At 39.2% G+C, this 26,398-nt stretch overlaps 1 protein-coding gene across 1 annotated transcript in view; it reads right to left on the reverse strand.

Moving 5' to 3' along the window:
- The window catches only part of ADGRL4 (adhesion G protein-coupled receptor L4), a 73,846-nt gene extending 62,368 nt beyond the window's left edge, over nt 1-11,478 (reverse strand). Inside the window, exons 1-2 of the mRNA XM_008640838.2 lie at nt 10,969-11,478; nt 9,399-9,548 (exon numbers count right to left, since the gene is read on the reverse strand). Coding sequence (XP_008639060.2) covers nt 9,399-9,548; nt 10,969-11,089 — 271 coding nt within the window. The 5' untranslated portion in view covers nt 11,090-11,478. The remainder of the gene's footprint in view (nt 1-9,398; nt 9,549-10,968) is intronic.
- Nucleotides 11,479-26,398: the final 14,920 nt, after the last annotated feature.

The following is a 26,398-nucleotide window of genomic DNA, read 5'->3' on the forward strand; positions in this document are numbered from 1 at the left end:
AAAAGCCGGTGCATATCCTGAAGAACTATTTTTCTTTATTGCAACAACATTACACGAAGCCTAGTAACATAAACAAAGATTAGACTTGGCTGTTCTGAACAAATAACCGTTTATTGTCAAGGCTTTTCAGGAGCTTTCATTTTCCCTTTTGAAAAACAAGGTCCTGTGCCAACCTAACAAATGTGTAACATTAAGTAGTAAGCAAAATAAAGGGACACCCTGCCAGACTAGTTTATAGACAACCTCAGTGTCACAGCTGTACATGTCCAAGCTAAGAGAGAAACCCAGTTAAATGAAGCAGACATATTAAAACTCCACCAGTGGAGTCCCTTGGGACATCGCTGCTGTTCCTTAACGCTGCAACCCGCCTTTTGAGCAGGAGGATACACAGGAGGAGCAGTCCGGGGGCAGAGCGGTCCCTGCTGCTGGAACAGCACACAGCAGAGCACAGCCAGAGAAGCTTTCCCCTGTTTCCCATCCTGGCACAGTGGCAAAGAGCACAGGACAGAGCTGTCTCAGCCCCAAAGGAGCAGCCAGGTTTGTGATGGGCAGGTGGAAGGAGAACCCCCTGCGCCTCAGTGTGTCTGCTCTGGCTGTGGTACCGCAGCTGGTGAGGCTCTGGCCTCTGGTGCTCCCTGAATGTTAATTCCACCAGAATTCTCCATTTTAAAGCAATTGTGAATCTCCTAAACCCAGCCAGAAGTAATCACACAACAAGCTATCCCTTAGACAATGAGCAGAGATTATTCAGCTTCCTTGTACCCCAGTGGAACTGCAGCTTCCTTCCTGCCTGCGATTGGGGCTGTGATTAACCGCACAGTTCAAGGTGAAAGAAGAATGTGGTTCCAGGCATGTATGGCTTTCTTTAACCTCAGCAAAACACAGTGCCAGATATTTCAATTAGTGTGTACCAAGGTCACAAAATCAATTTCTTATCACCAAAAAACACACATACTGTAAATTTCATTTTCAAGCCACAATCTCTAAATTAAATCTGTGTACCTAAAAAATATACAGTACAAAATTGAAGTCCTTCATCCCCCTCCTTCTCCTGCAGCCCAGCAGCATTTTCACAAACATCACCTGTCTTTGTGCTCTATATTTAGAGCACAATGTTTGGTTAGATTCTAATCTTCTTGGAGAACGTCATTATCTCTTTCTTTGGCAAATAGAGGCCCAAAGTGTCAATTACCTTCTTAAACTCTTTCATACACACAGGGCTGAGCTGGGTTTGATATTCTGTCTGCCAACAGCTCAGTCGGCAATTTTTCACAGTCATACACAGAAAAATTGTGCACCAGCATATCATCCTGGATAAATTACACATTTCAAATGTGGTTACATACAACTTCACCACTCCTGACCAGTATGTTCTGGCAGAAGAAAATAAAACCCAACAATTTAAAAAAAGGCAAAACCCCCAAAATCCTAAGTGGAACACTTTTCTGCAATTGAACTCTATGAGTTCAGCATAGAGTCAGAGAGAAAAAAGTTAAATGAGTGTACAAGATTAGTGGGATATTATACGTAAATCAGCATAGCTGTGCAGAAATGACATAATCTTTTATGTGTGTAATTCCTGATGATACATCCCTTCTTCTGTGGGTGACACTGACTTCATAGCCCCAAAGGCAGCTCAGAGCCTGATGGCTGCAGCAGCCCCTACCATGGGCAAGTCTGGATTGAGAAGTCTCAAGGAAATGGAATGCATGGAAGCAATTTCTTTACAATAAGTCCTGGTCTTTCCTTAGCAAAAGCTAATTTTGTCTATCCAACCACAGAATGAGTAAAACTGACAATTTTGAGATTGCCTTACATTTTTTTCATAGAAAAGTCTGCTTTTTATTCACATGCCTACCTATACACAGCTCCCTGTGTACATGGCCTTGTGTATTTAATACACATGTATGAGTAGACATGTTCAGGAAATACTTTTCATCCTTTTACTTCAAACCAGTAAGTGAGAAGAACATATTGTTACTGTTGGATCTCCTGGGACTACTTCAGATGTTAGAGACACAGGAAGGGAATCATATCTCTGGTAAACAGAGAGTAAGCAAACTCTGACATAATAAGTTTAAAGCTCCTTAAATGAATTTTCCCACATCCTCTAAACTTGTAACATATTGATTCCTAGTACATAAAGCAGGATGAAAGGAGTATTTTCTCAAGAAAGGAAATTAGCATTATTTGGCAAGGGTTAAAACACATTTTGAATTAAACAAGTAAGAAACCATCCAAGTGCAGATGATCAGTCTAAAAGTTTGGGTAAATTTTTGAGAGAGATAAATAACTTTTTTCTACCACATCATCTACACACATTTTAAAAACTCTTTTTAGATACTAACAGGACTAATTGAAAAGAGAGTCTGGATACGATTAAAGATATAACAAAAGGAAGTTTTGTTTCTTTCTGGTCCTTTCAAAAATGCATTACTGCATTTTAGTCATGCTCAAAGTACCATTTCAAGAAAATGTAAACAAAAGACATGAAAAAAATAGAGGGGTCTTTTTTTTTTTTTGGCTCCAATCTGTGGATGTAAAACTCTTTTTAGATACTAACAGGACTAATTGAAAAGAGAGTCTGGATACGATTAAAGATATAACAAAAGGAAGTTTTGTTTCTTTCTGGTCCTTTCAAAAATGCATTACTGCATTTTAGTCATGCTCAAAGTACCATTTCAAGAAAATGTAAACAAAAGACATGAAAAAAATAGAGGGGTCTTTTTTTTTTTTTTGGCTCCAATCTGTGGATGTAATGAGTCTATCTAAAAAGTCCCTGAAATGGACTTTGTCTAAGGTTTCTTAAAGTTAGTGTCAATCTTACAAATGGTTATTGTGGGCTGTGTCTTCAGCCCAGGTGAACTGTGTTTTCTGGCAGTAGGGAGAAGAGCTAACCCTCTGAAGATCCTCTCTCATTTGGGTGGGAAACAGGGAGGGATTTTTTTCATATGAGAGAGAAAACCGGATTTGACACTTTGGATGCAAAAAATGTTTTGAGTCAAAATGTCTTGGACTCAGCCATGTACAGAGGTAAGACAATTGGAGTGAGACAGCCTCCACCATGCCTTATTCAACAGGGTTGTATGACTGCAGACATCCTGCACTGCTTTCTTTCTGACTCATGTTCTCATGCATCACCAGGCACTGTTGTAACACATGCTCCCCTTTCAAAGGCCTGAACTACTCTCAAAAAAATTCAACTAAAATATAATTTAAATAGTAGCTATCAAAAGTAAATTCAAGGCTACAGAAGCTGTTTTGACTAATGCTATTAGCCAAGGGTATGGCTATTTTCAGGAACATAAACATAACTCCATCCTTTGTGGCTGGAAGGCAACCATACAGCAGCTGGTTAGTCCCCTGCAACCTACAGACATCACAGACATCAAGCCCTTCCCAAATTCCAAGAAAAGTGTGACATCTTGCACATGAAAAGGCAAAAGCCATACATAAAGCTGTAGGTCCCCAAATGGCCAGGAACCTGCTGAGTTAACATTAACACCAGCACTTTCCTAGGCAAGTGGACTGTCATGCACCAGCAAATCAAATCCTCCCAGTTAATTTGTCCAGAATTTCAATTCCATGATTTGCCTACAGTTTTAATCTGGAATGTGAAATTGAGATAACTCAGCTGGGTAACATCTCACAGCTCAGCAGTCAATCTCTGCACTTCAAGAGAAGTGAAAAAACATCCAGCTACATTATCACCAAAGAAGACATAAGGGAAGAAAACATTCTGTCCCCTGAAGAGGAACCCTGAGGCCACAGGCTTAGTTAAATATAATACCTAAATATGCAACAAACAGGGAGGTGCCTCCTAACAAATCTTGGGATAACCAAAATGCCAGACACCTAAACCTGCAGTAGGAATTCTGAATTCAAAGGTGACTCCTGCTCTTTCACACAGCCCACACTGTTTTTACCACGCTCCACCCTGAAACCATGTAAAAGCTCCAGCAGAATATAGAGGCAAAGCAGCAGAGATTAGGAGATGCAGGAGGAGAAGGGGAAAGGAAAAATGGTAAGGAGTATGTCAGAAGGGCTGGGAATTAGTGGTCATCTTTGGCCCCCTGTATAGCACATTCCAAGTTTTCCAAGCTGTCACACGCTGAGTTGAGCCCTGTTATTAGCATTTGGCTAAGGCATATCTTTCTCCTGCTGTGCTATGTTAGAGCAGCTGCAATTTGCCTTTTTATAGCTTGTGGTAACTGATAGCGGTGAAATAAATTTAGAAAGTGTGTGGATTGGATCTTCCATACCAGTGATTTCAGACTATTTGGTAAACACAGAAGTGACATCCAGTGATGTATGCCTGCTGGTAACAAAAAAAAAAAAAAAAAAATTCTCCTTTAGTGAACCAGTGCTTGAATTAGATAATTTTCTATTGAAGAGCACTTCTGGGTAGAATAAAATGATTATACACAGTGGCTTTACAGGGTCATTTTAATTTGAAAGCAAAAATCCCTCAAAACAATACACAAATTGGGTGCTGCAGGATGGTAACAGTGACACCAGTGAATCCAAACAAATTCAGTGACTGCAATAAAAGTCAATGGTGGGACTCAGCAATATCACATTAGAACAAGGAACTGAGGTCTTACAGGAAAACTCCTTTTTATAGCTGGCAAAAGCCAGAGAGTTGGTTGTCTGATCCTCCATAAAACAAGAAAATATGTTTGTGTTCAGATATTGAGCATGCTTTCAATTTGATTCAGCTGGATTTATACAAATTGCCCTGCGTTCTAACAGGGATTTTGTATTTTGATACAAAACACCACTTTTCACTGAGGTATTTTTTACCTCTGTACAATGATAAATCCTCCCACACTGCACTTCAGAAACAGAGCTACTGCCTTACTCCAACAGAAAGTTTCCCTGACAGCCTAAGACCCCGCTCAATATTTCTGGAAGAGCTGTAACTATTTTACAAGTAAGACTGATTAATCTTGCAGTGTAATTTGCAAGTGACATTTACAAGGGAATATTGTGTAGGGATATCTGGGAGGGATATTGTGTTCAGGCTTTTCCTGCTTGCCTGCCTACCCTCCTGGAACAAACAGCACTGCTTCATTTTCCTTCCGTATTTTACAAAGTTAAAGTAAACACTGTGATCACACTGTTTACTTTAATTTCCTGCAGTGTGCCAGCAAAGCAGCAAATTGGCAGTCAGCAATCAAGAAGCAGCCAGCATTGAAACAGCAGAGCTGCTTAGGAAAGCATCACTGATGCCAACTCATTTTCCCCTTTGTTTTAAAAATAAAATATTGGCTTCTATGAAGTTTTACTTCTACCCCTATCTTTTCTAAAGGATCTGAAATTTTGTTTGTTTCCTTTAATTTTCTTTTGGAAGAAAGCTGGAATTATGAACAACACCTAATTTATATGTCCAACTCTTTTTATATAAAGAAATGCATTTACAACTATGGCAAATATATTCTATTTATCTGTAAAAAATCTGTGGCATTTTTGCATAAGAGGAAGTTAACTTGTCTATAAATCAGTTGTTTCTGGGTATATCTTTATTTTTTATGCCAAGAGCTTTAGCCCATGTTACTTCAATTAGGTGTGTGGTATTGTCAAGCTAAAGCCTCATGCATTACGTACAGAATACACATCTGCCCAAGAACAGTCCTAAAAAGCAAATAGATGTGCTATCAGAGGTCATTCTCTCTCATCTAATACTACATAAAGCAAGGAATATAAATACAAAAGAAAATGTAAAAAGACTGGGATAGTATTTTGTACCTCAGAGGTGTAAAGCTTGACAAGGTGACTCATTTATGGCTTTCTGGAAGATCCTATACAGAGGGAATTTATTGCTATGTAGGCTATAATTCCAATATATAAAAGAGGCCAGATACCACAATCAGTTATTCTCCTGACTATGTGCATTCCTGCACATATTCTTGCTGAAGACAATGAGATTATGAAGAGGATTAGCTTTTTGTTAGAGTGGCCAAAGTATGCCTTCAGAAAGTCCAAAACATGACCTAATTTAAAGTGGTTGAAATCTTGTGGGAAAGATTGTAAGAGGATAATTATTTTAAAAGCCATGACTTTGACACCAGGAAATTAAATTCATATCTATGTGTTTTTATCTATACACAGCAAATCCAATAATCTTGAGCTCTCTGCAGTCACTTAGCCAGCTGGCAAAGGGAGCAAAGTCAAAACTAACAAACCCCATTCCTAAGGTATGTTGACATCAGTGATTCATGATTCATCAATAATGGTGCTAGGAAATAAATGTAAGAGGGCATTATTGCCTTTTGCAGCACAGAAAACCTAAGGGAAAATGTCTAAGTGTGTCACATTGAAAAGACAGGGCTAGCAAAGAAATAACTTTTACAAGTATTTAAGAGGTGTTACAAGCAAGTGAAAATAGAGAAACAAATGTAAACCTTTCAAAAACTGTAAGAATGTAGCTATAAATAAAAATGAAGAGTTTCTCAGCTATGAAAGTTTAAGAGGACTAACCTGAAAACTAACACTTTCTGTTCAACACGTTTATAAGGAGAAAGAATTTGAATTGCTTGTTTCAGAATAAAGTCTCAAAACAATGACTGTTCTGCTTTAATTGTCTACCAGGATAAGCACAATGAAGAAGCTGGATCTAAGTTATGCAAAATTACTAATGTTTTTGGCAGCAATTATGACTCTGACAACCCAGCTAAATAACTAAAAGGGCAAATATGTAAACACAATGCACTATATAGGCTCTTTAGAAAATGCCTGTATTAGCACATAATTGATGATCTCCTTTGAAGGTGACTGCACTATCATTGTAAAAGCCCAAGATTATTAACTGAATAAAAATGGGTAGCTATCTCTAGAACAGCAGATACACCTGCTGCTTTCGCCACACAGAACAGCAAGATCTCATACATCATTAAACAACTGAGGCTTTGCTTTACGTTTTCACAGCTTTAAACTATTTATGATAGGGTGTAGCCTATATTTCTAATCCTTTATAGAACCTACCCAATTAAAATTCTGGTTACTTTTTTATGCCATTAGAGGACTACTGCACAATATTAATAATGCACCGTGTTACATGCTGCCCTAGAGAAACATTGTCTCTCTTTCAGGGCCAGCAGCCACACAGTTCTGATATAAACTTTGCTGCTTTGCTGGAGGGTAAGTGACTTTTGTGGCTGTTGAGGTATTTTACCAGAGAAAATGTTGGTCTCCTGACATGAGGCTTGCTTCAAACCATTGCCACTTAACTGCAAAGCGCCACAAATACATCTAGTATCTTGTTTGCCTGGACTGACACTGGAAATTTTATTTCAAAGACTGAGTTTTCAAACACTGGGTATAATTCTTAATAAAAAATTAATGGATTAACAAGATTTGTGAATGCATATTTCACTGCACTGAATTTTCTTTAAGTGCTCAATAAATGTTTTTATGAAATTTGAATGTAGATTTCTGTAAGAAAATACAGATAAAAGAGAAAGTAAGAAAAGGTACTGTATGAGGAAAAAAAAGCATGGAAGGTAAGATAAATCTGTGCTCACAAATTTGGATTTAATAACATTATAATGGGTACATATATAATGGAGGGATTTAAGAACATCAGTCATGGCAGTGAGAAAACCAGGTATATTTACTGCAAATTTCATTGATGATTCATGATCAAAGACCTTCTAGACCAGTACAGACAATATAGTGGGTGCCAGATGATACTAGGTAAGTAAATGCTAGTTTGATTTATTCCAGGTAGTATTGCTAAAATTGACTTGGTTTTCTTCTTTCTCTGCATTATTCACAAATGTAGGCCCTTGACTCTGCAAACATGATGTGCACTTATCGTTCAAATCAGCTGACTTTTTCATGGTGCTAAAACTGAACTAGTGCAAGAGCAAAACCAGTGTTGTGAAGGCCATTTCTTAATTTCTTTTGAACAGCTTGATAGACAAATAATGATTAACCTATCAGGGCAAAGATAACACTAAATTCAAGAAATATGTTTAGAAACTACATCAAACTTGATGCAAATAAGAAACTGACAGAACAATGTTTGTTCAGACTTTAGAAGGGAAGGCAAAGGGCAAATAATAATGCTGCCTACACTATCTAATGGGAGGTCACGAGGGCTTATGGAGGAGATGAAGCTAAGCTATTATTAGAAATGTGGTAAGTGCACATGGGAAGGAACATTTACAAGCTGCAAACAAAAAACCTCAACCAGACATCAGAAAAAATGTTTTCACAATTATGGTGGTCAGAAACTGAAACAATGGCCCAGAGATGTGCAGGTTTCATCCTTGGAGATACTCAAAACTCAGCTGGCCAAAGCTCTAAGACACCTGCTCTAAGTTTAATCTGCTCTGAGAGGGGAGCTGGATGAGATGACCTCCAGAAGTCTCTTCCAAAATAAATTATTCTATGATTTTTTGATTTATTTTTTATTATTTTAGCTATCTATACTTCTGTTTAAACATTACCAGCTCATAAAAGGGTAGACATGTTTCTTAGAAAAATGCCTTTGCATTTCTAAATTTTCCTAAACATACTTCCAAGCACAGCACGGCAAATGAGCTATAAAAATCCAAAATACCTGTGGGCTGCTTTCCTATACTCATACCAAACCAAAATGTTCCTGCTAAGCAGTAACTGCTAAATTTCCCAAAATGCTTGAAACACAAAAACTGACCTGGTAGATGGTTGCTACTCATAACTACTTCTCAGGGTACTGAAAACTGACAAGATTCATATGAATTTCAGCCTATCTGCAGCTGGACATAACCATACCTAACAGTGAAAATAAGTATTAGAGACATTCATAGTAGAAGAAAACTCAAAAATGAAGGTAGGAAAAACATCCTTTTCTTTGGATGAAAGATAGAGTCATCCAAAAGCAGATCCCTTAATAGGATTTCTGGCATATTTCTCTTGCAAGAAGCTGTAGTAGAAAAATCAACACTGGCATGTCTCTGCGGCATACACACCTCCTTGGTTTTCTAGAGCAGTCCAGGAGCTGTTATTTGATGGTGATCAGCTGCTGGGAAGAGTGGCCAAGTGCTGTGTGTGTGGGGCAGGGAGCTGAGGGCTGTGCAGTAGCCACCACAACAGCCGTAAGCTTCAGAAATCCTGAGTCACAGGGGAAATTGCTGAAGGTAAATCAGCAAAGATGCATTATCAACTCTCATGGAAAAGGAAAGCTGGAAAACAGGTCATACACAACTGAGATGCATAGCATGCTGTATCAAAACACTAGGCTGAGAGTAAATGGGACAATTTCTCAGAAAATGGTAACATTTTTGTCTTTGAAAGCATGTTAGTGTACAACACTGTTGTGACATAAAGTTTAATCCTTGAACTAGTGGGCTCTTGAGTAAGTTTTCCAAGCGAGCATATAACACAAAAACATATAGGTAAAATCTGTTTACCTTTACACACTGTTATGCCATTTCCTGTGTATCCTTGGGAACAATAGCAGCCTGTTGTCCCACCCTGAACTTCACACCTGGCGTCTTTGTGGCACGTCATGTTGCAGCTTGGAGAAGTGCAGCCATAGTCCAGCAGACTGGAAATCAGAACTGGAACAATGGAAAATCAGACTTATTTTCATTGTCTAAAAACTTTATTCTGAGCTCTGAGCCAAAGGTTTCCACAAAATGGGTGTATTCCAGTAAACTTAACATCACAGACTCAGCTGTACTGCATGATAGGGAAGAGCCACCAGCTACAGGGGTTTCTGTGGTAAAACACCAGACACCGTAGATAAAGAACTCTAGTGTGTTCTTAACCAGTATAAAATTGGTAAACAGCTTAGAAGTTACTCAGTGATCTAGGGGAAACATTTGGATGGCTTTCAAAGCTCTCTAGTAGTTTCCAGTAAAGCACAAGCATTTATTTGCACTCTGAATTATGTATTGAGCATAATCCAAGCTGCCCTACACCTCCGAGGGAAAAATACCAAAGAGGGTTCCCCATAGCAGACTTTTTATTTTTATAAACGCTCCCATACTTCTGTAGCTAACACATAGGCATGGTCTGGTAGATCAAGATGAAATATCACATATTTACAGCATTATGACAGCGCAGTTCAAAAGTTATTTATGGTGTGCCAAATTATTTAAATTTAATCTCTTAAAATAGCATAACTACTTTCCCATTGTATGAATGTATATGGTTTTCAATACAAAGAAAAAAAGGAATCTCTTATTTTGAGAAAGCTTACAGATCACCGTACTATCACACACACCCAACAGATAAGATATGAGGCATTTAACTCAGAAGGGAAAGTAAGTTTTTTACTTTGTAGTTTATAAATTTTTAGCAGAACGTAGTGAAAGTTGCAGAACACAGAGATCCTACAGAATGCTATCTTCCCCTGCAGTTCTGCTTTTCCCTACCTAAATGTTATTCTGGATATTTGCTAGCCTAATGTTACAGTTTCATAGCCTCATGAAATCTCACTGAGATGCTGTTTTCTTGGACAAATTAAGACTTCATGAAAAATTCAAAAGACTGAAAATTACAGACAATTTTAAAATAATTATACATAATCCAAGTCAACTTAGTGGTCAACAAATTTCACATTTTCTCTATGTTTCTGAGAAGAGAGATCTTCTTCCACAGGGATTAAAACAGAAACCTGTGGGATTCTGTTGTCATTTTACTGTTTTCAGCATGTGAAATCCGAAAATTTCCCAAGCAGATGGAGAGAGATAAGGAAAAAAAACCCAAAACCAAATGCACAGAAACCCACAAAGTTCCTGTCTTTTTCAGTACAAAAGCCACAGTGAGATAGACAGGTGTTTTGGGGTTTGGCTGTGGGATGGTACTAACCATACAATTACCAAATCCAGTAGCAGAACTGATCAAAGCTACAGGGACTTCCAGTCCTGTGTATCCAGCAGCTTTCAACCATCCCCGATATAATAATTTCTCCTTGCCAGATCCCACTCCATTCTCACCTGCCACACGCTCCCCAGAGACAGAGATTTCACCTACCTAGGAATGGAAGCAGTTTCATTGGTGATGCTGTTGCTGTGCCGTGCCTGGTGCAGAGCCCCTGTGTCCCAGAAAAACCTTCCCGCTTTAAAATATCTGACCGTGTGCAAAATACGCACATATGCCTATCAGGAAAGTGGTGTCCTGGTGCAGGGGCAGCCCTGACACTGGCCTTCGTCCCAAGCCTCACGCTTCCAAAAGTTCCTGAGGCTCGCAGGTAGGACAGGAAGGGTCAGGAGAGGCTGAGGACCTGGTCTTCTGGCAAATGGGAAAACAATGAGAAAGTAAAAGGGAAGCAAGAGGCTGCGTCTTGCAGAGGATATCAGAGGATTCAGGGGTGAGGAGGTTAGAGGAGCATGGAGCTGTTTGGGAAGTGGCTGGGGCAGGGGGAGGGTGCAGCTGGAAGGGGTGACTGCAGCCTGCTGGCAGTACAGGAGCAGCAGCAGCAGAATGGAGCAGGTGGAGCAGATGAGGGAGGGTGAGGAGGAGGTGGAGGAGAATAGTAACTTGCTCAGTGTTTATGAGCTCAGAGGTAACGGTCTAAGTATATGTTAGCCCTGAGACTCTTTGTTTGGAATCAGTCTTGGCTAACTTCTGTTGCTCTTACTGCTGTCTTCAGTTTTGAGATGGATCTTTACTACAGTCAAGCAATGTTGCTTTAAGGTTAATGGAATGTGAGGGAGGTACAGGAAATCTCTGAACTCGGCTTTGTGAGGAAAACAAAGACATAGACAGGGAGGAAAGAGGCAGGAAACTCGGGAACTGAAGGAGACCAAATTTCTATGAGTTCATGGGTTGCGTAATAGGACATATTCAATATAGCCTTTGGCATGTCTTTGTGCTTGACATGAGAGCAGTTTTGTTCTCATTAAGACATCCTAATGACACTTCAGCATGTACTTATATCATGCTTGATATGGCAATATTTTCTCTAATCTTGCCATGGACAATGTGCCTACAGCCTTTTCCCAGCTTCCTGGAGGTGATGACTCTCATGTTGAAGCATTGTAAAACAAACAATGAAATGTGCCTGTCCTTATAGATGCAAGCTGAGGGACATGCACAAACAGCCATGCTGCTGGGAGAGTGGAGAATCCCTCTAAGGTAAGTAAAACACATGAGGCTGTGGAATGTCACTGTGACAAAACATATCATGTCTGACTAAAAAGTTTTGAGGCTGGGATTTTGGTGATGGGAAAGCGTCAGTCTGCTCTTGGGAATTATCTCTAGATGTGGCAACATTTTTTTGTAAACTTTTTAGTATCTATTTGCTCACCACCATTTTCCAGCCTCATGATCACTGCTGGCTGAAGTTCAGTGGGTTAATCTACTCAAGCCAGGGAGGTGTGAGGCATGTAGAAATAGCACGTAGGTGTCTGGTTGGCACAAAGTACCTCTGGAGCACCTTGGCAAAGAGAGAGGAAGCTCCAGGAACCGGATGTTAATTTCTGATGAACTGCAGAATAATGAACAAAGGGTCCAGGTGTAGGAAGACCTTTTTCCCTTCTGTTTGACTTTGTGATGGGGGGAGAACTTAAAGGGTAAGAGAGGAAGGGACCAGGAATCTGTTTGTTTTGTTACGTTTTCCCGTAATCTAATGCATGGAGACACAGAGGAACAGAAAATCAGCTGACCTAAGGACAACTTTGATCTGCACGTCCTGCCCTTGTGCTGGCATGTGCTGTACTGTAAGCTCAGCTGGTGTGTACTAACTTACAGATCCTGCTGCTAAACTTCAGTGGACTAATAGGGGCTGAAAACCTATAATGCAGAAAATATGTCATTGTTCCATGTCTTTTTACTCCCCAAAATCAAGATAAAAGATGATGAGACTGACAGCTGGTCTGGGGGTCTCACAGAGTCAGACCCGAAACCAGTCAGAATTTACCTGTGAGAATGTTACAGTGACATTTTGCAGCTTCAGTGAAACCCACAGAGGAAGCCAAGATAATCAACAAGAGAAGATGTTCTTGACACAAGGGGAGGATGTTCTTGTTATGGGACATTAAGAGTGCACAAGGAAGAACTTGTGGATAATATGTAGCAACTATACTTTTGCTTGCAGAGCTGATTGTTTTACTGCTTGAGTGGCCATTGTTTCTTAGACATCCTTGTCATTGTTTGCTAAGCAGCCAATCTCAATTAGGCCACAGTCATTGTGAAGAGGTATAGGAGTAGAGAAAATAAAAAATCTTTCTACCTCTCTTGACTATGGATTACAACTAGCGTGTGCTTTTATGTCCGCCTCGACAAAAGCCACAAAAAGATTTTAACATTAAGCAAGAAAGCAAGAAGTTACAACCTAAGATTCAGGTCTTAAGAGCAGGAAACATATTTTTTAAACGTCAGAGATATATATTTCAAATTTGTCTAAACATCAGCTTTCTGCGAGGGGTGTCCAGATAGGCTGGTTGGAGAGCAATTTCGCAACCTCAGTGAAAGTAAATTTATCGTAACAACTTTAATTCCTTTTCTGATTCAAGGCCTAAGGACACAGAAAAAATTGTGCATGACTCAGAAAGAAACAGCATAATCTTACTATTGGAAGACAAATGCCTCCTTTTCTTTTTTTAGAAAAGCACTCAATAACACCTTTTCACTAGTCATTGATTCAAACTTATAAAGGGGTCTATGCCAATCACATCAAGATATTTTCCATCTGGAATGGTGTTGTTGAACTGCTCACTGCACTCACAGGTATAATGGATGACATGGAAGGCAGTGCACAGGTCTAATTGGCAAGTGGTTTACTCTGTGACTGGCAATGGGTGAGGAGGGAGCACATAAGGAAGAAAGATGTGGAAGAACAGAGCAAGGACAGGAGAAGGTAGGCTAGGTGAAGAGCAACTCTGGGTGATAAGAGCAGCTTCGATCAGATTTAGAAGGCAATAGGGAGACAGTGAAGAAGAGGGATTTAGGAATATCTTAATGAGATCTCAATACTGGGAGCAGTGGATTACTTTTGCATTACACTACTTTAAAAACTGGCTAATGTGAGTGTCATTTAGAGGCTGAAGACAGCAAGGTCGCAATAGGAATGGATGTGAAGAAGGATGGACTTGACAAAGATTTTATGGGGAGAATGAAGAGGAACGAAGAGATTTCTGAAACATTTTGGAGATTAAACCAGGAGGATTTACTGATAATATCTATTGGCATACAGGGATGGGAGTTAAACAAGTGGAGATGAGCAGGTGAACACATGAAAAAGCAGACACTTTCAAATTTGTGCTGTCAAAAATTTCAAAAAATGCTGAGAAAAAAATATTGAGGTGTCACAAAACTGAAGTATTGATGGGTGCCCGTCTTTATAGGCAGGGAGGAGGGATATGCACAAATGTGCATATTCCTGAGAGAGTGGAGAATATGTCTAAACTAAGTAAAATGGGGACCAGGATGTGGAATGTCAGTACTGCAGAATCCCTCATTAACAAACAGTAAAAATAAATAGTTTGTGGAAATATTTCAAAAGGCAGTCTTTCCATTCTTATATATGGAGAGCAAAGCCCCAGTTCTATACTTAAATGTGCTGCTCATTTTATAAATGAGCTAATTTATCTTTGCAAGACTGAGTTAAGAAGGCGTAAGTAAATGGATATAAGTAAATGAATAACACAGGTTAACATGCTTGACTTCAAACCCCACATTTCTGATTATTGATCACTGTGATTACAACATCTTATGTGTGACTGTAGAATTCTCAAGTTTGTTTTTTTGCTGGTGACCTGATAGGAAGACATCAGCCTGCTTTTATAAATTATTGGATATTTTCCAAGCTTTGCATCATGAAAAAACATATTTATTCATTTTTTAAAGGTAATTGGGATGTTGATTGTGCAAACAATGTTATGAAACTAATATGCACAGCTGATGGCTTCCTAGAGCTCAGTCTTAGGTAGCTTTCAAAAGATAAATATAGATAAATACAGAGCACTGCTTTCATTCCAGAAACTGCCTATAGTGCCAACAAAGGAGCAAAAACTGAACAGTACTAGTATTGGGAGTGTTTTCTTAAATGAGCAGAAGCATGATCTACTGTATTAAAGATATTGATTAGTTTGATGTGATCAAATTTGGACTGCTAGCTGAATACACAAGAAAGAATCTCACCAAATTTGCAGTTTGCCGTAGGTTGCTGGCCCCACTTTCAGACCACAACAGGTCATCCTAAAGGAGATGGTGAGAGGGTGTATCAGATTGAGACATCCTGAATGCTCCAGATAGGGTTTATACATCTTCAGCCTCCTTGGTGGTGTGTTCTGTGTATTTTCAGCACCCTCAAATGCCAGTATCTCACCCATCACAGTGTGCTGTGGTATAATCCACCCTGTATGTGCAGAACAGCCAAAAGCATGTGCATGCACACACATATTTATCTCTATCACATAAGCACGTACATGTATCAGTTACTGAATTGGGATAATAAATATTTAATGCCAATAATAAAATTATGATCATGATCTTTCAGTCTTTGCTTTTTTTTTGACAAATGACTGTTCTCTTCAGTCATCAAGTTTTCTGCCAAAAGAAAACTATGATGTAAAACAGACAGAAGATGCACAAATGCATTGGATAAAGCTTTTCCTCTCATGCTTGCTGTGTTTTTTTTATATCAAATTTATTTATTGGTTTCAAATCAAGTCCTATCACTTCAAGAATTTAGATGGTCTTTATAATACTTCAGAAATGTTTCATTTATCCTTGTCACGAGAACAATTATAGGGTTTTTTCTTCTAGTCACTTAAATCTGGATACAATTGAAAATGTACTTAAATGTCAGAGCAAAATAATGAATTTCCATTATTGGTTAAAATTATTTTCAAATAAAAAAAATCCATGGAAAGTATTTGTCAAACACAGACTAGTCAATCACAGGGCAGCCTATCTCAGAGGACTCCAGCTCAAAAGTAGTGTCAGCATCTGTTTTATAACTGTCTCACCTCACCTTCCTGTCTGAGTGCTTTACAAATCCTTATCATTTTATGTGCAAACATCATATTCCATCTGAGCATACAGGGCTGAATAGATCTCTTGGGATGATGTAACTCTAGGCAATTCTGAAGCAATAAACACACAAACTCACATAAACATATGCATGCACACATCCTCCTAAATCTGCGTAGCTAGGTCCATCTGAAGGAAATGGCACATTTCAGTGCTCAGAGCCAGTTCCTTTCTTCTTTTTGTTTCACCTTGGATGAAGTCATGAAATAAGGGAATTTAAAGTGAATACATTGTTTCTGAAAGCCAGATTAACTGCCCTGAAATTGGGCTCTGTTTCTGCATCTGCTAAAATACAGCAGAGATATACACATTGAGTATAAAGATCCCCACAGCTAAAATGGATAAAGTAATTCAGTTTCCATGTCTGTTTGTGTTCTCCTGGTCATGCTACAGTGAAATTGTAACAATAGTCACATCTCTGCAGGAGGGGTAGAGTGAACTCCATGAATAATTACACCAATGAAATGCCAGACTACCAGTTTCTTTTAACAAACTCATTTTATACCAGAGCATCAGAAGTGAAGGGCTCTTACAGGGATAACATCTTAACCAGCAGGAAACCAGACTGGGTCCTACAGGCCCACAATTACATCTTTGTGTTTTTCACATTGGAGAAGAGTTCTGATACTTCTCGTTTGCCTACCACAGAGTCCTAGACTGGCAGTCCCTGTCCTGATCTGTCCAGGTGTTTACCCTCAAAACACTACAGTCAATCTCCCAGCAGAGCAATATCCCACAAAAGACACATTGAATTTTTTCTCTTCATGTAACACTCTGAAAAATGTTTAAATTATGACACGGGTTTGGGTCCTTACCAATTAACCTCCATGTCTATTGAAGAATGACTAGAGTCTAAAAGAGGATATCAGGATTTGGTCCTGCACTTCCCAGGAACCTTGGTGTGCCTTGGGGTTGTATCTTGCAGAAATGAGGGTCAAAGGGACCGGAGGAGGAGGTGTGGCCAGCTAGATCTGGCCACAGGGATGGACAGGACTGTGGTCAAAATGAGGTATTCTCAATACTGGAAAGAAGATGCTCTTTTCCATCCTCTCAGTCCCTCACAGTTACAGATGTCCTGGATAACAGCTCATAAAATTTCTGGCACTCTGCTGCTGTCATGTTCTGCCTCACTTCTCCCAGTCCTGCCAAGGCCAGGACCCTCTTCCCCCTGCCCTCTTTCCTTCCTTACCACTTTACTCCAGCTGCATCCCTTCATCCTTTCTCCCAGTGACTCCTCAAGAATTTGTGCATTTCCTATCTGAGAACCCTTGCAGAAGGAAAAATGCTTGAGGACCATGACAGGAGATGAAATAATACTCAGAAGAGGAAAATAATGAATGATCATTTAGGACTGAGAGTGAAAAGTTCATCCTATGAGCTGCCAAGAGTGCTTTAAGTCAAACCCAAACATCTGCATTACAAACAACAATCATATAATCACTGACTTTTTGCATTACCCCTTCCTAGGCAGAAAGTACTCTGTGGTGCATGGGCCAATAAAACAATTATTCTGTAACAGTCCTTCTCTGTGATATCATCTCCTTCCTTGAAGCCTTCAGGAACATGGGAATTTGCTGGGAAGTTGTAATGTTTGGAGAAAAGTTGGCTGTAGCACACAGAGTGTAAGTGAAGCCTCTCCATTCAATGACAGCATAGATAATGCTTTGAGAGAGATCATGAACAGGAGGAACAGGTCCTCAGGCAACCCTGCTTTTCTGCCTTACCAGTCACTTGGTTAGGTATGTTCTTCATGTGAACTGACTCCAGAAAGGGCTTTCTCTGGACCCCAGTACTCACAGCAGAGAGTTAGTAACAGCAATGGAAAAGTTCAGACTTTTTTGTTTGAGCCAGTGGCTTAGAGCCATGTTCTCCCTCACTCATGGTACAAGGTCACATTTCTCTGGTGTTGGGGCACTGATGGCTGAGCACTGGCAAGTCCTGTTGAAGCAGTTTAAAATTAAAGCCTGAAGTATGCTGAAATGGTTAACACCTTAATATAAGCCTAATAACTCATTGCTAAACCTCTCTGTCTGTTCTCTCGTGCTAGGCATTGGATCGTGGCATGTCTTGAAGAAACTCAAAATAGGCCCCTCACAGAATCGCGTATTTTGAGCACACTGGTGCTCTTGATGCTCTCTTGACTTTGAAAGTAAACTTGCAAGTTTAACTTGCATCCTTCAGACCCTTTCTCACATGTGCCTGCCATTTCATCTGGAGTTGTTTGTCTCTGTCCTTTCAGAGTTGCCTTTTAGCTTAAATTGATGTAATTTCCTCCCCAAAATGAGAAATTAATTATAAATAAATAATTATAAATAATCATAGCCATTATTATTTTTTTCTTAGCTTGGAATTCTTCATACACATCTAGAGGTCACTATTTCTATTTTACATGAGCCCTGCTCATGGCTGCAGTAAGACTGAAGAGATATTTCTGATCTGGACTTACCCTCCCCCCCGGGCTTACAGCACTTTTCCTTCCTCACTGCTGCTGGATTGTGCATCCATCCTAACCCAGAGGTTAGAGCTAATTCAGACCCCATCAATACATATAAGTAGTTTAAATGATTTCTTACAGTGCTCATTATCTTGTACCTGTCTGCAGTGAACTTCATCTGGTATCTTGTTAGTCAGTCACTCAGGTTTTACTAGCTCCTCCTGAAATTCCTTACTTTGCTCCTTGGTTTATATTAACTTAGATAATTGTGTATTGTCAGCAAATTTCAGCACCTTGTTATTCATTCAATTTCCCATATCATTAAATATGACTGGTGAGCAAATAGCGGAGGAAATTATTAATGAATATTCATTTGAAGTTAAAAGCAAATTCCATTTCCACAGCATTCGTGACTAGCCCTTGTTCACTTTTTGCAAACAACTGAGTGCTAAAGCTTTACTAGTGTGAATGCATACAGAAGATTCACATTTTATTCCCATATGCAAATAACCCCTCCAAAAATCTCCACCTGCATATTTCTAGACAAAACTCATGTTTCAGGAGTAGAGGAGATATCTCTGGAGAGGGGACAGAATCCCAGAAGCTAAGAGTATATTTTGAAAGACCTATCCCTTTCTCATGAAGAGACAATCTGACACAAGGCAAATGAGGAGAGAACTGCATTTCTGACACATCCCCTCCAACATCTGCACTGGCATTCACCCAACTACAAGCAAAGACCTGCAGACCCGACCAGCCTTCTGTTGCCATCTGCATGGGCTCCTGACCATATTTTCAGCTAGTTCGGCTTATGGATTGGCTATTCCATGCATCCTGGCATCCTGGTCCAGTCCTGTCTGGTAGGGCATCATGGACTCGCTGCCAGCATTGGTCCTGCCTGGCCATGGTCAGCTGAGCCACGGGCAGGCTGGCGGGCATGGGCCCTGCTCTGCTCTGCAGCTGCACACCCAGACAAAGCTTTGGGCAGGTCACCACCTCGTGGGTCCCTGGCCACCTTCACCATTTCAAGAAGCAAGAGCCTCCCTCACCCGTACAGCAGAGGTTGCACTGCTTGCATCAAGCACAGCTCCTTTTTAAACATTACCCTGTGCATTTCTGAAACAACATAATGAGATGTTATCATAAATCAAGACCATAAAACAATGAGCTATTTTTATAATAGCAGTTAAGAACCCATCCAGTCTGTTAGAAATTCTGTTATGGGTTGCACAGCAGCACTAACCTAGATCAAGGTTATCTTTGGAATCCATGTAGATGCTAAAAAGAGAGAAACAGAAGCAAGGCTTGTGAATGAGGCAGGGAATCTACAGTACTGTGACACAGTGCATGAGAAATGTTGTAGCCAAGTGGTTAAATTGATTTTTCTGCCAAATGCCAAGAGGAGGTAGAATGGAGGTATCTGGTGAGCAGTTTAATTTGATTGCCCCCATCCTTTATTCCTTATTCTTTTAAAATGGTATCAATACTCTGTTAAATGTACATATAAGGAAAAGAGCCTCTTCAGTAAATTCAAATCCATGTTCCACATTTAGCTTCATGTGAACACAGTGTCACACACACACACTCACAGTGGACAATTTGGCCTTTTGGGTGATTAGCCTAAACTGTTTGAAGGTCTGCTCCACACATTAGTATAATGACAAAACCAGGATGGAATAGTTTGCAGTACTTAAAGAGCAAGAAATATGTGTTTGTCTTAGTCATATGCAGTTCTGTGTGTGAACACCCAGGTGTGGCAGGCATTTCCTGAATAAACTCCTGCCTGCAAGCTAAATTTAGTGGAAATTTTGCTCATGCATGGCTATAGGAGTTGTTCTTTAAAAGAACTGGAATACGATAAGTCTATTCATGAACTGCTTTCACCAGTACACTGAAGTCTTTGCTTACTAAATCAGATGTTTTCAGATTAAATATTTAAAATATTTTCAAAACACACTGCTGCTGTATGTATGTGGCACAGTCAGTGCTGATTCCACCATATGATACAGCTTTTTTCATAAGATTGCAGGAAAGGAGACGTGCAGATAGTCATATGCAACTTCCTTCACAGAAATGCCTGTATTTAAAGTGGAAAAAGAAAGGAAATTAAAATGAGATTCCATTGTTTAGATGAGAAAGTGCAAAGGTTCATGACTAAATTAATGTAATTGTGACTTTGACCTTCAGCCAAAGCATTTAAGAGCTTTCCAGTAATGACATCATAATTACTTGGTGCCTATGCTTTAGTTTGCAGTTTAATTTCTTAAAGAATAAACCAACTATAGATTTATGCTACATGCATTATATAGTAGATATGTTATAACCCTTACACTCGTCACAGTTGCTTTAATTAGTTCAAATGATGATATGCTGGACTTCAGCTCACAAAGCCCTTCCCTACAGCCTCAAAGCCATGATCCTAGAAACATCTGGTTGCATAAATAGATGACCGTGAGAAGTTTCAGTGTGTTTCAGAGAGCTACAGGGTTGTGGAAGATGAACATATACATTTGCTATTCTATATTTCACATTGTTTGTCAATCTTCATTTTAAAAAATTCTCCCCTAGGTATCTTGAACTATCTTTTATTTCAGTATTTTTGAAGCCTCCCTATCAAGAAGAGGGTTTCCTTGGAGATTTTGAGATTTTGAGTTCACTGAAGTCAAGGGAACTATGCTGCTTTATGCAAGCTGGGGATTTAGTCTGATAGTCTCATCTTAGTGAATACAGAGCAGAAAGCATTTATCCAAACGTACGAAAGCCACATGAATAAGTTTGAACAATTCTGTTGTATCCCATCTGTATTTACAGTGCAATTTAGCAGAATGAAATTAATTTTTCTTCCCTGATTATGTTTTCTGCAGACACTGGAAAGGTTGATGAGTACAATATAGTTTAAAATGATGTGCCTTGTTCATGCTTTTTTCTTTATGTTCCATTACTGTAGGATTTGAGTGGAACCATATGATTATAGTCTTAGGCTGTCATGCAAATGGACTAATTTTGTTCCATTTCCCATTCCCCTCACTGTCCTTGTCAATGCAATGGATAAATCTTGCTCTGTGTTCCGTTCCTCATAGACTAGCAAGCCTGTCATCAGAGTGGATTAATCTACTGCCTGTGTTATCACAAAATTCTCTGTCCTAACAATGACTTATCACTGAATTTAAAGCTTGATATACTTTATACTCGATCTGTAGACTTAGTCTTGCAACAAAAATTGTAATGAGAGCTAAAAATGGTACAAAAATAATCCACTCTTATCACAGTCTTTGAATTGTAATTTCATGGATTTCCTTGAATACAGTATTTTACTGAACAATACCAAGAGAGAACATGATAGAATAACGTACTTGAAATTTCAATTTTAAATGTCACCTAAAATAAGCTTCCAAATCGTTTAATTAAGTGACCACAGCTGTATTAGAGGTTATTATCAGCACAATCGCTGTGCAAGCAGTTCCTTAGATAAAAGCCAGGGTGTGGACAAACTATTACTCAATGGCATATAAAAACACCACTAAAAACAATTATAATGGTGGGACTTAAACCTAGAATAATATCAATTTTAGAGTTACTTCTTCTACATATAATCCTTTAATTCCCCCCTTCATGCTTGACTATTGCATGGTTTTTAAACTGACATGTGGTTGTTATGCATGCTTGTAATTTATTCTTTTCTCAGGGTTCTCACAATGATCTACACTGTAAGAAAAAAATGTTTTAAGCATATATTTAAAATATATATTTATCTGTGTGTTCAAGACACTAGATGAAATAACAATTTTTTGTTATTTCTTGCCCTCTGGTGTAAGGTATAGAAGGCCAAAAGAAACTGATTTAAGCTACTCTACATAAAAATAATGCCTTCTAAACTTTAAGCTATCTTGGTATTTTTTTAGCATGTTGGGTTTGCCTACATGGGAATTTTAGAACGAGGCAAAGAAGTCAGTGCTAGACTATGTTAAATGGAAGTGGGGCTTCCACTCCAGTTCCTAGAGCTGATTTACAGAAATTACCAAGTTAACCATTTCATTTACAGATTCTGTTTTTTTGACTTCATAGTTGGCAATTTTGGCTAGGAACCCAGTGCAAACTTTCGCATGTCAGCTTTGTGATTTTTCTCACCGTGCTTTATGAGATGCCTCCTACAACTGGCAGTAGGCCTGAGACTGACTGTGTTAAACTGCCATGATGCTTTTCCCATAACTCAGCTGTGTTTTGCCAGCTCCATTTCTAAACTGCCATGAGAGCAGCCTGGAAGACACACTGCTCACTTACAGCAGTCTTTAATATAAACAAGATAATGTCTTGTACTGGCACTCATGCAGTCAGATGGATTTGGCTTTGTAGCTTTGGAGAAGCAACATTGTGATTTCAGAAGGAAGAACTCTGGAGGATGAACTAAAAAGCAATGCGCAGTTTGTTGTGTTTTTGGTAGTTTTGGGTTTGGGTTTGTTTGTTTGTGTTTTTGTTTTTGCTTTTGTTTTTTGTCTTTTGTTTTTTTATTTTTTCTTTGGAGGCCTCTCTCTGCAAGTACCTTCAGAAACTGCAACGTTGCTGCTTTCCTTGGCAAGCTGTCAATGTCTGGTAAGATGAATTCCTGGGAGGAAAAGCATCGCTGAAGAATTTTATGCTGGAGAAGGTGATGATCCCACTAAGCTGTTTGTTGCTCATTAGAAGGTACAGAATATCCACATGAAAACCTTTATCTCCTTATAGCTTAAATACCCTTCTTGCCTAAAATACTGAAAAAGGAAAAGCTTGAAAAGCAGCAGCAACAACTGGGGAACGTACTGGGTATCATGGATGTCCCTTACAGACATTAAGGACATTTGCCTAGGTCTGTAATATGTTGTGCTGCCCCTGGGTGAGAAATGACTTCCTCAGAAATGGAGGAAGACCTGGACAATGCACAACACCTGTCTTGAAATGAGTATGCTAAAACAGACTCTCTGTTTTGCCATGAGCTGTCCTTTGTGACACCCACTCCTACACATCTCACTTTGCACCCTCAGTATAAAGAATGTTTTAAAATTACTACAATTTCTCAAGAAGTGCTCCTACTTCAAACACTAGCCCATCAATGCAGAGTTTCAGCCCCAGTGCTCTCTCTCTGCACTATAGCACTGATTCACAGCTCAGTCTTGGAAGTGAAATTCCAGCCCTGACATTTACAAACATCACAACACAGACACAGAAATGATGTGCATGAAGAGCTCTCACTTGTCTGCAAGGTCATATAGCTTATGATCACTGTGGAAAGTTTCCTCCTGGTCAGATCTCAGCATTTATGTAGAAAGGATGCTTTTCTCTCATTATGGTATCTTGGGAATTGGTCACCTTTTCTTGGGTTCCTGTTTGGCTACAACAATTTTTGAGAAACTTTCCAGCATGTTGGTAAGCACACTGGAAGTGTACAGTGATAGAACACCTTGCCAAAGTGCTCTCTGTTTTCCAAGAAAACAGGAAGGTGTTGGAGCACTGACTGAGGCTTGGTCCTATCTTGTCTTCAGTCACTACCACAGAATATTTTTCCTTTGACTTGGCACATGGACTAGGAGCAGGAATTACCATCTCAGTTTTATTTACTCCAACAACATCTTGTAGACATTTGCTTTTGTGACACCCTTCCAGATGGGACTGAACAAGCATCTATTTGAGTCCCAGAGCTCTCCAGATGTCCAGATGGAAGACTAGAGTGCACAGCAATCAGTGAGTAATTGGGTAAGTGATAGACCTGCTGCAAAGCAGCATTACCTCAGTCTTAAGGAGGATTAATTACAAGAGACCTATGATGCCAATTAATTCTCTTTAAAAAGTTGTGTGTAGATTCAAGGCACTTTAAGTCAAAGAAGCTGTAGCTAATTCAACATAATATGCCTACATAAATAAGCAAGTGTTGAAAGATATTAAGCACATTATATAGCACACTAGCAAAAGTACCTGAGTTATTTTTTTTTGTAAACGTGTTCTGGAAACAGTAATAAACTGATCCCCCTGTCACCAGAGGTGGTCTTTCTAAAGCATAGTGTAACCTCTAGTTTTGTCTCACACACAGCACCCAGTGCTGAATACTGAACATGAAGTTTGATCCCAAAGTACTGATAAAATACAGCTGATTTCTCAGCTTAGGCTGACAAGATTTGTTCATGCTTAAAAAAATAATGCCTCAAGTGACAAGCCCTCAAGATTTCAAAGGAACCCTAAGAGAGTTTTGTTCAATCAGAAGGTAACAGAGATGCTCTGTCTGACACATCGCTGCAGTCTCAATGGGATAAGATAGACACCAGGGAGGGGAAAATACTACTGATCAGGTTAACGTGAAAACTTCTTGCAAGCACTAATTGGAATGCAAATCTTTGTACCATAAAAAACCTGAGCTATGAATAGAGCATTGGAGTTTAATTGATTAAATCTGTCAGTTTCTAAAAAAGCCAGAGAAACATGCTCTGATATACTTGACTCTCAACAGTTTTATTAATAGCTATACGGTGCCCCAGCTTCCTTAGAGGTGCAGGTATAACACACTGTATATTTTTACACTTGAGCAGATTTCCTGTGACTCACAAGGTGAGCAGGAACGTGCCTGTCCGTGGGGCGCTGGCACTGCCGGCACAGCTGAGCTGCCGAGGCTGCAGAGCTGGGCAGCAGCAGCACTGGGGCTGACAGTCAATACCAGCGACATGTAGAGGTCTGCCATTGCTCTATGAAAGAAATTACAATAAATTGTAATAAACACAGGCTGTAAAATACCAGGAAATTAGAGAAGGAATAAGAAAAAAAATGCCACTCCCTTAGGCTAATTGCTGTTTTAATTTCATCGCCATTTTCCCAAATTTCTGCTCTAAGAAGCTAACAGATTTATAAATCCTGCACTGAGAGGTGTGCTCCCCTTTTGATGAGTATGACAGAATGTATGGGTGTATGTGTGTGAGGAGAGTGTCGGCCCCTCTGCTTATCAGTATGCTCAAGCTTAATGTGCCAACTTCCCCCACAGCTGCTTTCTCATTATAACTCAAGTAGGTTAGTTTCAAAATTATATATCCAGTAAGTCACCCTACAGATATTCACTGTCACCCTATGAATCCTCTGTCTTATTTCCTCAATGTGCATTCTATTTTTCTGAAATCCTGGACCAAAATTTATCAGAACATAAATTGGAACTTTGCAAAATTACTGTAGTTAACTGAGGGTTTTTATATTCCTTACCTATCCAAGGGAAAGTATAAAACCCTGCAGTGAAATGTCATTAAAAATTATGGTATAAATTAAAGCTGAACTAGAATGCTTTTGTTAATCTTCCCTCCTATACCCAAACTTAAAAAAACCCCCAAAAAACAAAAACTTCATGGTCCTACAGTCCAACATAACAATACTCAGGTGTACATCATGACACATGGTATCACACTGTTTCATTAATAAGATAGCTATATGGCTCGTGTTTTATTGCTGGAATAATATTTAATAGATCTTGCATTTTGCATTGCATACCTGATCTCACATTATGGCTCATATATTTATTCTTTAAAGAAGAGAATATGAAAAGAGGAAATAAAAAAGTTAAATCAATAGGCTTATGTTTCTACTCTGTGTAGAACCATTTGAACCTTTTCTGATTTTCCAGCAATTCCAAAAAGCCCAAAACAATTCCAAACCACCCGAGTCAGAATGAGAAAGCATGAACTACCTGAAAACATAAGATAGCAGTTTAAAAATTAAAATGGTAAAGAAAAAAATCTTCAAGTAGAAAATCCTTTCAATTTGGAATACTGGAATATCAAGATATTGAATCAGAGCAAAGCACTTTAACTTCTATTTCAGTTTTTATTTAAATTTCCATCAATCTCTTCTTGACCCTAACAATTCAGAGAAATTGAAATGGAGCCAAGGAAAAATTCATTGCCACCCAATCAGTGTTTTCCAACAAAATTTGACCTGCCCCTAGCTTTCTCCTGATACTTGGCAAGGAGATTAATTTATTTATGAATT

This window comes from Corvus brachyrhynchos, unplaced genomic scaffold (genome assembly GCF_000691975.1).
Source record: "Corvus brachyrhynchos isolate BGI_N302 unplaced genomic scaffold, ASM69197v1 scaffold48, whole genome shotgun sequence".
Lineage (NCBI taxonomy): Eukaryota > Metazoa > Chordata > Aves > Passeriformes > Corvidae > Corvus > Corvus brachyrhynchos.